This window comes from Eurytemora carolleeae, unplaced genomic scaffold, assembly GCF_000591075.1.
Source record: "Eurytemora carolleeae unplaced genomic scaffold, Eaff_2.0 scaffold472, whole genome shotgun sequence".
In the NCBI taxonomy this organism is placed as follows: Eukaryota; Metazoa; Arthropoda; class Copepoda; order Calanoida; family Temoridae; genus Eurytemora; species Eurytemora carolleeae.
Genome location: NW_019396392.1, coordinates 136,494 through 152,892, shown reverse-complemented (window position 1 = coordinate 152,892; position 16,399 = coordinate 136,494). Strand labels below are relative to the sequence as shown.

Below are 16,399 nucleotides of genomic sequence, written 5' to 3'. Positions count from 1 at the left end.
TTGCATTTTCCTGTCATCACTTAATCTGCTGTACTGTCTTTCTAGATCCACACCAGCCTTCGGACTTAGCTTTCCATCCACAGCTATCACACTAAACAGATATGATTAGCTTTAAATCCTTCCTATTTGGCAGACGCCATAGTGATATATATACAATGGCATTCCCAAAATTGAACGCTTTCAAGAAATACTGATCTTTTATTTACCCTGCCTGAGAACATTTGAGGCTTTTAATGGCTGACTAGACCCTATCTAATAATCGCATGGGCGTCTGAACTATGAGACTACAAACGTGCAAGATGACCCTGCCTTTGTAATGGAGGCTTCTAAAGTAAAAGCTGACCCTGTATTGGAAGTTCAAAATTATAAGCTGAGCTTACTTAAGAATGGCAGGCTACTGAAGTGTAACTTGTAAACTGACCCTACCTGAGAATCGGAGGCCCTTAAATTTAATTTGAACCTATCTTGGAATGAGAGGCTCCTAAGGTTTTATTTGACCCTAACTAAAGATCAGAGGCTCCTCCAGTATAAGTTGAGCCTACTTGAGAATCGGAGGTTCATACAGTATAAGTCGACTCTACATCAGAATTGGATGCTCATGAAGTATAAGTTGACCCTACTTGAGAATAGGAGGCTCCTGAAGTATAAGTTGCCTATACCTGAGAATAGGAGGCTCCTGAAGTAAAAGTTGCCTATACCTGAGAATCAGAGGCTCCTGAAGTATAAGTTGACCCTATCTGAGAATCGGAGGCTCCTGAAGTACAAGTTGACTCTACCTGAGAATCGGAGGCTCCTGAAGTATGAGTTGACCTGCAGGGATAGGAATATTGGATATCAATCCTGAACAAGGTAAATGCAATCATTCTAAAAGTTATTAAAAATTGAACAAGTATTTTCTTTTTCTCAGAAGTACTTAAAAAGTGTCTGAACATAAAACCTCTCTATTTCTCATTTTGAAAAATAATCTTCTTTTCTAACAAATCACAAGATTAAAATCTAAAATTTAAATATCATACATGAACATATTGAACAAACAAAAAAAAAATTATTTTCCCTTCAAGAAATATTAATAATTCTAACCATTTTTTCTACTTACCGAGACCCTTGTTAGGTATACAGGTTAAACTGAACATTTTTTATCTGAGTTTTTTAAAAATTGTAAAATATTAAGGACAGTTTGGGGCCTTTACATGCGCGATAGGCATGTTGTTCTTTAATGAAGAACAATACAAATTTAAGTACAGGGTGTCCCATGAAATATGACAGTTGGTGAAAGTTTAAAATGTCTTTTACCATGATTTTTTAAGTGGTTTGATGCCGAGCAATAATAATTAAAATAATATATTGCAGTGATATAGAAGGAAAATTGATTTTAAAGCAAAATATATTTGAGTAAAAGAATTTTTAAAACAAAACAAACTGCAAGAAGTCTTCTTTATCTAAAAAAGAAAAAGATAATGGTGGTGAGCTTTGCTTGTCCTTTTGATAATTCCCGCCTAAAAATCCCTGGAAAGTGGAAAAATATGCAGATCCGCGGATCCAAGATTCAAAATCCGGTTTTTTATATTCGAGAATGTTGGCCTAAAGAGGCTTGCGTTATTCATCATTTTCTTTTATGAAATTATGCAAAATTTGACTCGTACAGAAAATATAATACTGAATAAAGCAAAATCACTCATTAGTTATCGAACAATTAGAAAAATGGTTAAGGCTTATATCTTTTGCAAAAAGTCAAGAGAATATAATCTTAAAATATATTATTATTAGTCTTATCAGATATTTGTGAGGCCTCCTTGAAGCCTAAAAATCCTAATTGTTAAAAATAACAGATAATAACTCTAGATACAGTATCATGTACTTAACACAATAAAAATCGAATTCTCCTGATCCAAGTTCAGATTTTTTTGATGTTTCTAAAATTACCTCTAATCTCAACTTCTATTGTCTTCTGCATGACATTTATCTTTAATAAGGGTTATAGACTCTTCTCCAATTTTTTAAGTGTCATTTAATGCCTACGTATTTTGAAACACCCTGTATAATAGACAAAAAGCTAGTGCCTGCTTCGAAACTGTGATCATTCACAGAACTCTAATATCTAAATCCGTGTAGCTTAGTGAAGGGATAAAAAAGAACTGAGACACATGTACTTTATAATCATTTTTATAAATCATGATTTTAATACTTTCCCCGGTCAATATCCCCCCCCCCCCCCCCCGTTCATCATTTAATAACATTTTCCCTGAAATTTAGGATTTTCAATCAATTTACCTCATGGGCCAAAGAAGAGGCGGCTTAATTTTCCTCGAAAATTTAGGGTACCCCCCCCCCTCCTTAAAAAATTCGGCGTACATCTGGAGAGAGCAGGCACCTTCTAGCCCTTTAATTTGGATTTTAAAGAATGGATTTAAAAATAAACTAATTTCACACAAATAAATAAAAAGGGAAAACGCATCCCCAACCAAAATGTCTGAATTTTCACATAAAAATTACCATAATCCTTTAAAAAAGCTCAAGGGTAAATAATGAAATTTGTTTACATTCATGTCTTTTAAGTTTTACCTAATGCTAAAAATTAGGCTATGAACATTTTTTACGTGTAAAGATTATCTTCCCACTTAACCCTATTCAGCCTGACGAGGTAGGGAACCCCCGGACGCCGTGAGCCTCTGTTAAACAGACACGAGCCTCCCAGAGTTACTAGGCAGACCGAGCCTCAATTATGCAGACCAAGCCTCCGCTATGCAGTAACCGTGCCGCCATCATACAGCACAACTTTTTTAACTTTAATTTATGCAGCAGATACAAGAATGGAAATGGTCAGAATTTATCTATACAGACCTTTAAATTCGAGGGTCAGTTGAAATTTGCCAAGGGTTTCCAAATGTTAAATTGAACATTTTCGTTGTAGTTTGATCGTTATTCAACAGTTTTTAGGAAACCACTGTTGCATTTCTCATATAATCTTAAAGAAAAGATCCTTCTAGTTTGTGATTTAATTTGTTCACATTTAATGAAAATCAAACGGTAATTTTTGTTTGCTTAAAATTGAAATTTCTTAACAACATTAGATTTTTTGCTATATGTATATTATTATTTATGTTTAAATTCAATTCGCTTAGCAGTTAAGACTCAAGTCTGAGTGCAGTTAAGCATAATTGTTCGTTTAATGCATTTTTAGCGCAAGTTGAATGGAATTGCTCGCAATGGCTCGCAAATTGCGTGCAAGTAAAATCCACCTGCGCTGAAACCCCAAGAGGTATCCTGACGTTGCAAAATACTCTGATCATCGTTTGTGCGTTTGAACAAAATTTGAATTCACATCTAGAAATGTGCAGAAAAAAAAACATTATTTGTTGAAGTTTAATTTTTCTCCATGGAAACATCATATTATCGTCGTCATCATATTTTACGTCACCAAGAGTAAAGATTTCCGCCCGACATAAATAATCTTCTTTTATGGATATAAAAAAAGCTTCACGTTTCACACATTTTACCTTATGATGAACGGTGAAACTTCATTTCTGGATTGTTAATGTTAGATATTACATTAAATTTTAAATAAACAAATCAAAAATATACATATTGTGGTAGGAATTTAAACTTGAGAAACAGGATCAATTTATATTATAAAAAATATGGCTAAATAGTTGCAAATTTTAATGGTGCTTATTTGGTCTGCCACGTTGCGACTTAAACCTCTTGAATTTAGGCCGAGACTTGATATTTTTCCGATCCAGTTGTGCTTTAGATCTTGCTTTGTTCTTAAATATGGCCGCCAACTCAGGTCTTTTAGCATTGTATTCCGCTCGAACTTTCTCTAAGTCTTCGCGCTCGTGGAAGAAAAATTGTATACCCTCCTTCAATCGTTCGTCATCGGGAATAAAAAAAAATGATTCAGCGTTTTCGTCGATTTTCCCCTGTAACTGGTTTCCAAAAGTTTCTGAAAAATCCGCCACTTTTTTAACAGTTTCAGTTTCATCATCAGAGTCAAGGTGAAAGAGTTCCGGTTTCACCGGTTTTATTTCCTGCTCGGGTTCAGATTTACGGAAACCGAAGGAGAAAGATCCTTTTCCAAGCGCTTCTTTGAGATTTTTGGATATTTCTACAGAAGGAGCGCCAGCTTCAACACTAGTTTCTTCAACATCCTTCGTTGTATCTTCAGCATCTTTCGCAGCATCCTCCGGATCCGAGGCTTCAGGATCAAACCTCGGCATATAGTCAAGGCCAAGGCTACGGGGTTTATGCTGAGCAGGTTCTTGAACATTCTTCCCAACAACCTGACTCAGGATTGCGTAGTTACGCTCACGCTCCTCTTCAGCATTAACCTCTTCCACATCTTCCTCTTCTTCTTTCATATTATCTTCTTCTTCATCTTCTTCTTCCTCCTCTTCTTCTTGATCTGAATCTGCCCAAACACTGGAGCTGAAAACAAGATCGCAAAATGAGTAAAGAATTTATTGACTCAATATTATTATCGAAACAAAAAATAAGATTTTACCTAAAAGATTTAAATTTTTTGAGGATTGATAAGGATGCCTTCTCTGGCGCGGCTCCATCTTAAGTAAAAACAGAATGCAAAAATAAAAATTCAAAAAGGATTACAACAAATTTTGTACTTGATTATCATGAAGGGTGATAATATTTTAACTTCTTTTTTTATCAAATATAGGTGAACGTTTTAAGTTAATTTGAACAAAGTTGACCCTGCCCTCCAAAAAAATAACAACACTGTTCTTAACTTTAAGATTTTTCTGAAAAAACTTTGCCGAAATTTAAGAACAAAATTAAGGACATTTTCAAATATTAAGATTTTTATAACGTTTTTTTGAAATCGCGTTTTTTTGAGAACCTTTTTTTGAAATCTCACAAAAATTGGAAAAATATAGAAAAAAGACGAAAAAAAAATTTTAAATCCTCTTTTATTATGTCAAACATTACTTTGGTATTTGGGTAATATGTACAAAAACCGATATGGATTTAAATATGATGTTTACCCACACTGCGAATTATTGGGCCTTCATATTAAATTGCCAGAGTCACAGATTATATTTGAATGCCCAATAATAGCCAAGCTCAGAGGAGATTTATACATTTTCAATATATGAATGAGATTAAAAGCAAAAGGCCCAATTGCTAATGTCCGGGATTTATGAGCTTATCTTGGCGGGGACGGTTCTACAGGACAAACCCTGATGGGAAAGGGTAGAACGCTGGGTAAAATGATTGAAACATGGCTTACAGCTGTCCATGAACCGCCTTCGTAACATGCATTCCAAGCCATTTTTAATGTAACAATTATCATGTTTTTACAAATAACAGTGTTATATGGTTCAAAACCCTTCCAGTACACCTGACTTTATTTAACTAATCGTATGGTAAAATGAAAAGAGAGCACATGAGAACTGGACGCAAAGACGACACCATAGTTCTCCCAATAAAATTTAAGTAATCTACAGGTAATTGAGCTCCACTTCCCCTGGTCAATAATCTATATTACTGATTTAACAAATTAACACACTCTGCTGAAGTGTGTACCGTACTCTGTAAGTGCTTTTGAAGCACCCCCTTTTCCCCCTACTGGCATACACACTGAATCTTAAAAAATTCAGGCCAGATCTGAACCTCTAGATCCCATATAGACCAGGGCAAGTGGAGGAGCCCTGTTTTCATTGTATTTCAACCTACAGGTCGTTTTACTTTATCTGTAGGTTGATTGTTAATAATAATAATAATAATAATAATGACCCTGCCCTCCAAAACATTAAGAATGCTGTTCTTAAATTTAAGATTTTTCTAAAAAACGTTGCCAAAATTTAGAACAAAACTAAGAACATATTCGAAAATTTAGATTTTTAAGAACACATTTTTGAAAACGCAAAATTCTTAATTTTTAGACCATTTTTTGAAATCATACAAAAATTGGGAAAATATGAAAAAATTGAAAATTTTTCAAATCCTCTCTTATTGATGTCAAACATTACTTTGATGAGCTTTTTTTTCTCGACTTGTTGAGTTTGTTGTATCCAATAATTGAATACTTTGATACTCTTCTTCTTTTAATGCTAGGAAAGTCGCAACTGCTATCGTTAGTCATCTTACTTTTACGACATCTCAAAAATTCTCTTTCATTGGTGTGATTTTCCGAAACCTGAACCATAATGCAACCCGGATAAAAACTTTAATTGTTACTTTGAAAGTTTTACATCTATAGAGAATATATTATGAATCTTAAATATGTTAAAAAATATCATTAAAGCAACAACTTAAATTCAAAAAATTGTTAACATAATATTGTACTTCACACAGTAAACATGGAACAGTACAGATGGTTTAAACAAAACAATATTTTATCTTCTTTAAGAAAGGGTCCTACTTAAAAAATGTTTCATAACCCCCACTTTTATCATCTATAAATTGAATTCTTATCTATCTTCTGAACCTGATTTACTAAAATGTAAAAAGAAACATATATACAATAAGAGGTGTGAGGATTGAAATCAGAACTCTGAATAAAATGTAAGAGGAACTTTACTGATGAGTTACAAAAACAAGATTTTTTCTTCATCATGTTATTAAAGGTTTTACAGGACTTATGATCAAAATGTCGAAAAAATTTTTTAAGGTGAAATATTTTTGAAGAACGATTTAAAAATTTAAGAACTGTTCCCCCCGAAAATTAAGAACTTTAGGAGCGAATCGCTGTTTTTCCGCCAAATCTTAAATTTAAGAACAGGGGGCAACTATGTTTGAAGAAAATCGCCGAAAGGAAAACTAAACTGATAATTTAAGAACCAATTTTTATTCTTTAAAAATCTTTTCGCCCCAGTTGATTTTGTTTATAACAATCTATCAATAAAGAAAAGCAAATTTTAAGTGACAATTATAAACTTTTTAAATAAATTGAAAAATTGAAAATTGAAAAAATAAAAACTGTTTTTTTTTGACAAATCAACAGAAGAAACTGAATAGGATAATTAGGGAAGAATGCCTTTCCTAAACATGACATGGTATCATTCAGCTAGGAAAGGTGCTGACGGGCGTGATGTCTAACTCCATTCGTGTTTTTAGGGTTGCCATAATAAATTAATAAATATATAGATGTAAAGAAATATATTTTTACCTAATTTATCATTTTTTTCAGGTTCATTACTTTCCTCTTCTTCTTCCTCTTCTGAGCTTGAATAATATCGAGCACCACTGAAAACAAAATTCTTCCAATTCTCAAAATATTCTGTTGCGGGGAGTTTAGCTCATTATGTGGGACAGTAAAGTTACGTTTACTGTAAAATAAGTACATGGTTGCCACAAAGAAAAAGACTTCAGAGACGACTGCACGTAATTTGTTTTTGCGTTTACGGTTCACTGCAGGTACAAGCTAGCTTCTCTTCGGGCCAAATCATTTAGTGAACCAGTAACATACTATATATTCAAGGCAGAAGATGATTATATTTAATGTCCCCCCCCCCTCCTTCCTTCCAGAAAAAGAGGAACCTCAAGTGATTTTTTATTTTAACCTGACCTGAGCAGGGATGGTATAAAGGGAGGAGGGGGTAAATATTATTTCCCTTAATTCGTTTCGATATGAATAGAAGGTTCAAAGATGATAGTTTTTAGGCTATTTCTACATATAAGGAGTTAGTGTTATAAATTTCAATTCATAAGTCTTAGATGTATTTGGGATCTATTTCATCCGTTTGAGGTTGGGAGGATTTTAAGAAAATTGAAGAATAACAAAATATGAAACTAAATCTACTTATAATTTATAAAAACACAGATTTTTGAATGTTAAATTAGATATGGATGCACATATTTTGCGAGTAAATATTTGCAAAATATACCTGTTATCTTTCTTAGTTTTCTTATTTTGTTTATATGCCTCGAGTTCATCCTGCTTCATCTTCTCCTTCTGCTTGGCTTCCCACTTCTCCTTTAATTCAGCTTTCTTCTTCGCCTTCACCTCCGCACTCTCCACCTTCTTGATCTTCTTCTTGACCTGCTCCTTCCTAGGTTCAGTCCTCACCTTCCCACCGTCTTCTTCCTCGTCGCTAGAGTGGTAAATCTTTCTTTTTCGGGCTGAAATTTAAATAAGATTAGCTTTTTGCTTTAGAGGGTCAAAAATAATTCAAATTTTTTACAATTTTTTTATTTAAAAAAGTTAAAACTGGTTAAAACTAATTTAAACTGGCAAAACTGGCAAAACTGGCAAAACCTGGTCAAAACTGGCCAAAAATGGTCAAAACTGGTCAAAACTGGTTATAAGTTAAATCCAACCTGGCCCCTTCTCCTCTGCCTCGTCAAATGTAACAACCCCGTTATTAACAGAACCCTCATCTACTCGTACACCAGGCCCTACTGGGGCTTCAGATGCCACATCGGGTACAACTAGAAGCAAAATAGTTAATATATTTTGTACATGTACAAAGGGTATATATCTTCTTGAAAAATCTACCCTTTCCTCCCATTTAAACAGTGTGTTTTGAAAATGTTCTATTTTAATTAGATTTATATTTTTCAAGTTTTAATTCATTTGACGTGAAAAAAAACTGTAGAATTATTTTGGTTATTATTTTTTAATCCAGGAACTAATAATCTCTTTAGTTTAGTGCTTAAAGATACAGTAGTTAAATAAGAAAACTCACCTTGGCCACCGCCCATGTGACGTTTGATCATACTGAGAGGATCGTATCCTGATCCCGATCCCGATCCCGATCCCGATCCACGACCTGGTAAATAATCCCGGGATTCACTGGGATCCAGGCTCCTTGGTTCCTGGTTAAAATCCCGTCTACCAAGCCTGACGTCGGAAAACTAGATTTTATTAAAATCTAAAATTTATTGTGACAAGTTTATTGTTAACAATAACAAATGATATATTTAAACAGGGTTTAGCATTACTAAGCAAGGGAAGTCGGTTCTCCTCGCAGCCATTTTTCAAATATTCTTTTTTAACTTGGGGTGTTAACTGTATATTTTACTGAATATCCCCCCCCCCTTATTAAAAAGTTAATTTTCAAAAATTTCCAATAGTCAAAATTCGGCGAGAAAAGAAGACAGTTTTTCCTCTCCGATTTTTCCTCGATTCGATATATCATTAAACAAATGCTATCTAACTTGTTCGTAAAAAAGTAGTATCCGCCCCTGGTGTAGTTGCCAGAAGGAGCATTTCTTCCGCCTTCCTGGGGATCCCGCTCTCCGCCGAGAAATCTTTTCCTTTCTGGTTTATTAACCAGCACCGTCGGCCGGTCAGTTTTCAATTCATCCTTTTTTTTCTGTTCACCTCCGTCTCCCTCCATTCGAGATTTAACTATACACACTCAATGTCATGCAACCTTCATCAACAAGAAGTTTAAAAAATGAAGGAAATATTATCGGTCTGACTAACAAAACCAAGATGTATACCTATATTCTATCTTTTATAAATATAAGGTAGTAATCTCTGTTTATTCATGAGTTATGATCGATCATAACTCATGAACTTCTTGACCGATGGGCCTCAAATTTTGATTGGGGAACTCGGTAGAAGCATGCAGGGGAAGTTCTTGTTTAAATATCTAAATTGAATGGTTTAACCTTTTAAGGGATAAGATATGTGTGTTCCTAGAGATAAAGGATTGTAAACTGGAGTTCCCGGTGTTCCCTGCATAGTTCCCTGATTCTCCTTTTCTTTCCTTAACAAAAATTTTATTTTTAGAAGATTGCCTTTTCTCCCAAATAGCCCCTTCTCCTCACCACAACAAAAATGACATCAACATTCAAGGTTCGCCTTCTTATAACCAACGACCTTAAATGGTAAGAGAAAGAGGGGAAGGGAGGGAAAGAGGTGAAAAAAATTGAATAGGACATCAAAAGTTGTTTCCCCTATTTGGATACTTTTTACCCAAAAATTTATTTATTTCCCCCAATTATTGACCAACATATCTAAAATCTGAGGAAAAATTAATTTTTCAAAAGAGCGGGAGGAGAAAAAAGACTTTCAAGAAAATGTATATTTCTATGGGGGGAGAGTGTTAAAAAAACATAAACCCTGTTTTACCAAATAACACTGTAATTATATCTTTACCACATGAAAAGTGTGTAATTATTTAAGTTGAATTTAGTATTTTTTCACTTTTATTTATTAACCTTATTCAAATTGTTTCGTTTAAGTTACTTAAGTTAACAAAACCACCCGCCTCCAAACATCATTATATTTGTTTTATCTCTCATTTAAACAAAAAGTGATAATATATTCTTATTAACGCATATTTACCTCTCTCTGGCAAGCCTGGACATAAAGCTCTCCTTAGCCTGCTGTATTCTCATGCTGTAGCCTTTCCAACTAGAAATAGAAAATTTAAAAGTAAAACAATGCTTAACAAAGGAATAACCAAAAGGGGGGGGGGTTGAAACCTTAGTGTCCCCACTCTATTCTTGGCAAGTCTAGGGACGTCCTACTTCCAGGTCCAATTACCTATCCACTTTACTAATTCAAGACCGAAGCAAGGCCTAATGGATTTTTTATTTCTTGAAAATCTAAATATTTCTGAAAAACTCTTGTTCTACGTTTTTATTGAATTTCAATCGTTACGAATACAATCAATCATGAACTTAACAAGTTGACCTGCAGAAAGAAACAAACACAATCAAACATTAAACCATCATTCGGTAGAAGTCAAGGTGAAGTCTCTGTCAAAACGATGTACATACAATACAATATACATATTATACTATAAACATCATAATACTATAAAATAAAATAAAAAAGCCCTTTTTATTAATGTAAAATATGCTGCAATAATGCGATAAAATATAATCTTCAGCAAACAGTGAGTTGGATAAAGACAATTGAAACAGCATTAGACTTTCTTAGTATTCATGAACACTTAACAATATAGAGGATGAGGTTGGGGAAATGAGAAAAGTTGTATATTACCCCTCTTTACTAAAAATTGTTCACGGGCAAATATGTGGAATTTACATGAAAGGGAACATTTGTGGCATTCTTTAGTTCTAAAATGAGAATATATAAAGATTACATTATAGGATTTTTAAATACCCCNCTAGGGTCAGTACTGAGTACTATCACCCCGTTATTGACACTATGATTTGTAATCAATTGTACTTACTTTGTATTTGCCAGTGTACTGATACACCCAGTGACGTCATTATCCGACATATGAATATCCACAAAACTAAAGGTTTGAGTCGGGTTTCCATCAATGTCAGTTTTGTGTTTGATCTCAACATTAGCAACCTTTCCAAACCTAAAAAAAAATTTTAATTCAAATGAGTTCAACAGAATAACTATGAATTCACATTCCTTAAAACCGGTCTATGAGAAATGAGTGGGTTTTGATAAAACAATATCTGAAAAATGTTGTTTACATTTTGTAATCCCTTTATCTTTGACCGCGATAAACATCTGAACCCAACCAGTTCAGTCGTTTTTGACATTTAGTTGATTTCAAAAAAAAATAATTGTTATCAATGGAGCAACACTACGATCAACTATTCGACTTCTCTGATAATACTGCTCCCCAATCAATGAAAGTACCCTACTTGTTGAATCTGTCCCTCAGTTCCTTTTCCGATATTTCCGGATGTAGATTTCCGACATACAGTCGTTTACTCCCTTCCGCCATTTTTATTCTGAAAACATATTAAAAATTTAACTTTTAGTCTCCAAAAACAGTTTTCTTTCCCTGAAAGGGTAAAATTGAAGGTTTTTGGTTCTTTTTCGCGGCCCAAGACGGGTGCATATCCTTGTTAGAAGACTCTGCGTTTTTAAAGCTTTTGGAAGAATCTGTTTTAAAAGTTTTTGGAGTCTCTGATTCCCCAAAAACGGTTCGTTTGTCCTCGAACTGGACAATGTCTTGTTTTGATTTCTTTTTAGCCGCCCAAGACGGATGTAGATTTTCACTTTCCTCAACATTACGTTTTCGCGGATTTTCTGTCTTACTTTGTTCTCTTCGGCCGCCTCTCTCAAATCCTCCACGTCCTCCACGTTCAAATCCACCGCGTCCTCTGTCTGATCCACCACGCCCTCTTTCAAATCTTCCCCGTCCTCTGTCTGATCTACCAAGTCCTCTTTCAAATCTACCGCGTCCTCTATCAGATCCACCGCGTCCTCTTTCATATCCTCCACCACCTCTTTTTTCAAAGTTTCCCCTTCCTCCTCTCCCACGTCCTCTCTCAACCCCACCTCGACCTCGCTCATTGAAACCTCGACCTTGTCCTCCATTCCAGCTTCCCCGGCCTATAGAGCCTCCCCGTCCTACACCGCGTTCATTTGCCCGCTCTCGAGGATCAATAAATGTGTTCTCCTCGTGTTCCCTAGAAATTTGCTTGAGATTATAATTTCATTTTGTAAGCTGTAAATTCTAAATTATTTCTACTGCGACGTATGTATATTAAAGAAATTTAATGAAAGGGATAAAAATCAAAATGACTTTGAACACCACTGATTTATAAAATAATTTACATTTTAGAACTTACAGAGCTATTTGTTAAAAAATTTCGCCTACCACTGGTCAACGTAATTTTATCTCCAGTACAGTAAAAAAAATCCGTGAGAACATTGGAAATTTTTTAATTCATTGTTGAATAACTTTTGGGAAAATAATGATTTGGGGGGGGTCAGTTTAAAGTTTAGAAGTTTCAAAAATCATATTAAAAAATAATTCTTCCGAAATCTCAAGAAAATGTTTTCCTTCGAATATGTGTCTCATCATCTTCATCTTCTTCAGCGTCGTTCTCTTCATCACTTTCCCCGCCCAGGAAGAAGGAAGATCTCTTTGGAATCTTCTTTTTATCTTTATCTTCAACTTTGTCTTCATCTTCCTCACTTCCTTCATCCTCTTCTTCCACCTCTTCTCCGGACCCATCTTCATCCTCATCTTCCTCATCTGATTCTGATTCTGCTTCTTCTTCGGAACCATCCTCAAAAGGTTCTAAAGTTAAAGGGACTGTAAACGTAATTTAAATACAAAATTAAAGGAATTGTAAACATTATTTAAATGCAAAATTAAAGGAATTGTAAACGTAATTTGAATACATAATTAAAGGAATTGTAAACGTTATTTACATGAAAAATTAAAGGAATTGTAAACGTAATTTGAATACAAAATTAAAGGAATTGTAAACGTTATTTAAATGCAAAATTAAAGGAATTGTAAACGTAATTTGAATAAAAAATTAAAGGAATTGTAAACGTTATTTCAATGCAAAATTAAAGGATTGTAAAAGTTATTTAAATGTAAAATTAAAGGAATTGTAAACGTTATTTAAATACAAAATTAAAGGAATTGTAAACGTTATTTAAATGCAAAATTAAAGGAATTGTAAACATTATTTAAATACAAAATTAAAGGAATTGTAAACGTTATTTAAATGCAAAATTAACGGAATTGTAAACGTTATTAAAAAACAATATTGAAGAAATTGTAAACGTTTTTTAAATGCAAAATTAAAGGAATTGTAAACATTATTTAAATACAAAATTAAAGGAATTGTAAACGTTTTTTAAATGCAAAATTAAAGGGATTGTAAACGTTATTTAAATGCAAAATTAAAGGGACTGGAAAAGGAATTTTAAGGGGACCCTTTATTTAAAGCATTGTATGCACACTTCACAACAGCAGCCTTGGCAGAAAAGAGATTTAATCGTTTTTTTCTAAAAATTCATAATTTTCAGTTGCTCTTTCTCAGCATAACTGACTTGCGGAATGTGGATTTGTGAATCAGAGACAATAAAAGACATTTTAGAATTAAACACTTGTTGATCCAACAAAGCGTTAAATTGTACCGTTGTAAAATGTAAATGGCAGGTCACTTCAAAAAGGTCCTTTCCTCGTCTAATAAAAACAAAAATTTAAACTATTCTTAATGTGTTTACCTTTTAAATTTAAAACTTTAACAAGACAGCTTCCTTTCTTTTTTTCAACGTTTTTAAACTTATCTCTAGAAGCAGATTCTAATTTTCCCGCCAATTCTTGTTGTTTTGTTTTATTGGAAGATTCGGAAGGATTTACTGAAAGCAACGAAGACTTTAGGGAGCTGATGAACAACTCTTCATCTGAGTTATTTTCAGATTCAGAGTCATCCTTTTTCAAGTTAGCTTCCATTGCTTCAAGGTATTCAAGGTCATCATCGGAGTTTTGCTCAACGTTTGTTTCTTCGTCTTCTTCGACACCCTCGTCTTCATCTTCGACACTCTCTTCTTCATATTCGTTTTCGTGTTCAACGTTGTCCTTGTTTTCAGCTTGATCGTCATCTTCTGCTTCCTCCATTTCTTCACTGTCAGAAACCTCGGTATGTTCCTCTGTTTTCTTTCTTTTGACCTTTTTAACGCCCTTTTCTTCTTGCGGTTCGTTTTCTTCGTCATCATCGTCACTGACTGTATTTTCCTCGTCCTTCATGGTTTCTTCATCCTTGTCATCTTTTTTTGGGGGCTTTTTCTTCCCGGCGCCCATCTTGTTTTTATCCAACTTCATCTTCTTTGCCTGGGTTTGCTTCCCCAGGGTGTAAATTATTTTGTGCAGTTTATCATTCCAATCTGGGTTCTCTTCTCTTTAATGAAAAATATTTTAAACCAAACTAAATTTTTTCTACTTTTTAAATACTTTCAATTTTCTTATTAAAACTAGAAACTCAAAATAATATTTTTTTCCCTGAATTTTTTTATCTTGACATTCACAAATTTATGATCACATAACCGGATAAAAGCCCGCATCTAAAATAAAACACAATTAATTTGTTAAAAAAAAATCAAATTTAACAAATTTCTGCTGTTAATTCCGTCTTGAGTTGAGTAAAAATATGCACGTTGAACAGTAAAAATGTACAACAACGAAAAGTAAAATTTTTAGAAATATTTATTGGATCGAAAAAGTTAAATAAATAGTTTTAATTAAAGGTTTATCAGATAATCTGTTCAGAGGTAAAAGCTTAAGTGTGAAATCGCGTTAATCTACAGCGTAGATTCACTTTCTTGTAGAGTTCAGACTGTTTGGGAAAATACTTGAGACTGTACAGAAAACAGATAACTTCTTGATTCCATCATTTCCAACAAGTTGACCTCTGATAATTTAAATAATCCAATTGATAAGTTATTATAAAGAATTGATTAGTGATAAAAATATATCCATTCATCNAGAGACTAATAAACTTTTTGCAATCTTTGCCAAAAAAAAAAATACAAAATAAGACAATTTTCAAAGCCAACATCAGCGTAACGATAAGAAAATAAGAATAAAACTCGAAGTGTTCAAAGTAATAGTTTTATTCTCAACTATTGTGAGCATAAACTTGGCTAAAACATAACTTGCAGGCTTATAGTTGTCAGCATATAATTGGCTAAAATATAACTAGTAAACTAATCGTATTTGTCAGCAGAAACTTGGCTAAAATATAACTTGTAGGCTTATAATATTTGTCAGCACATAATTGGCTAAAATATAATGTATAATCTCATTGAGTTGCCCCTAAAAACCTTGGCTTGAATATAATTTGTAAGCTCATCATATTTGTCAGCGTGAGCTTGGCAAAATTATCTTAAATGCTCAACTAATTGTAAGCTCAAAATTGGCTAAAATATAACTAGTAAACTTATTGTATTTGTCAGAAGAAACTTGGCTAAAATAAAAAATCTAGCTTATTGATTTTGTCTAACAAAAGAATTTTTATGCTAAAACCTGACGAATCATTTTTACAACAGTTCAGACTTGGGTTTAGAGAGCATAAGGTTTTTTTAGTTCTTAATATTTTGCCCCTTGGATCCGGATTCATGGAAGCCATGAAATGTTGCGGATCCAACGGAACCGGATCCATAGCACTGTTTGAATCAGACTTACCTACTATATCCTTGTTCACTTTCTTGATGAAAAGGATTTCATCAACAAACCTCTTAATCTTCCTGAAACAGTTTTTTAATTGATTCTGATTCGTTTCCGACAACTTTTTCTTTTATCAAGATTTTGCTTTTGCTTTAGTCTAATACGGGGTTAAAGTTTTAAAAAAAATTACTCATAACATAAGAATTTTAAAGTCCAACCTTTCATTCTCAATTTTCTGCTCCTCAGTCTTAGTTTTCCTGTCTTTCAATCTCTATTAATTAATAGATTCAGAAGAGAATAATAAATCGTCCCAGCGCCAGTGGGTCAACTCTAAATATCAACCCTAGCCCGATTGGGCTATTTATGTCTAATAAAGTGAATCCCAGATATATGAATACATAGCAAGAGTTAATATAATGTCGTATTACATATTTAAGATCAAATGCCGCGGAAAAATGAGTTAAATATTAAAATATTGATTGAATTCATATTTCAGGGCTATTAATTTACCTAGAATTAAAAATAAAAAGAAGTTTTTTTAAAATTATCAATAAACTTATGACGGTCTATGTATTTATATATCT

At 33.5% G+C, this 16,399-nt stretch overlaps 2 protein-coding genes and 1 long non-coding RNA gene across 3 annotated transcripts; all 3 read right to left on the bottom strand.

Moving 5' to 3' along the window:
* Positions 1-1,344, bottom strand: LOC111702336 (uncharacterized). Its single transcript, XR_002765388.1, has 3 exons — positions 1,097-1,344; positions 777-840; positions 1-91 (listed from the first exon to the last, which is right to left on the bottom strand). It is a non-coding gene; the product is annotated as an uncharacterized LOC111702336 (long non-coding RNA).
* Positions 1,345-3,609: 2,265 nt separating this feature from the next.
* LOC111702334 (ABC transporter F family member 4) lies at positions 3,610-11,627 on the bottom strand. The gene is made up of 11 exons (XM_023473985.1): positions 11,542-11,627; positions 11,109-11,246; positions 10,253-10,321; positions 9,601-9,671; positions 9,142-9,307; positions 8,643-8,797; positions 8,275-8,385; positions 7,842-8,076; positions 7,124-7,200; positions 4,502-4,559; positions 3,610-4,425 (listed from the first exon to the last, which is right to left on the bottom strand). Exons 1-11 carry the CDS (start codon positions 11,622-11,624, stop codon positions 3,660-3,662), a joined length of 1,929 nt encoding a protein of 642 aa, XP_023329753.1. The 5' UTR covers positions 11,625-11,627; the 3' UTR covers positions 3,610-3,659.
* Positions 11,628-11,629: 2 nt separating this feature from the next.
* On the bottom strand, positions 11,630-14,720 carry LOC111702335 (glutamic acid-rich protein). The gene is made up of 4 exons (XM_023473987.1): positions 14,652-14,720; positions 13,877-14,550; positions 12,692-12,932; positions 11,630-12,315 (listed from the first exon to the last, which is right to left on the bottom strand). Exons 1-4 carry the CDS (start codon positions 14,711-14,713, stop codon positions 11,658-11,660), a joined length of 1,635 nt encoding a protein of 544 aa, XP_023329755.1. The 5' UTR covers positions 14,714-14,720; the 3' UTR covers positions 11,630-11,657.
* Between the last annotated feature and the right edge of the window lie 1,679 nt (positions 14,721-16,399).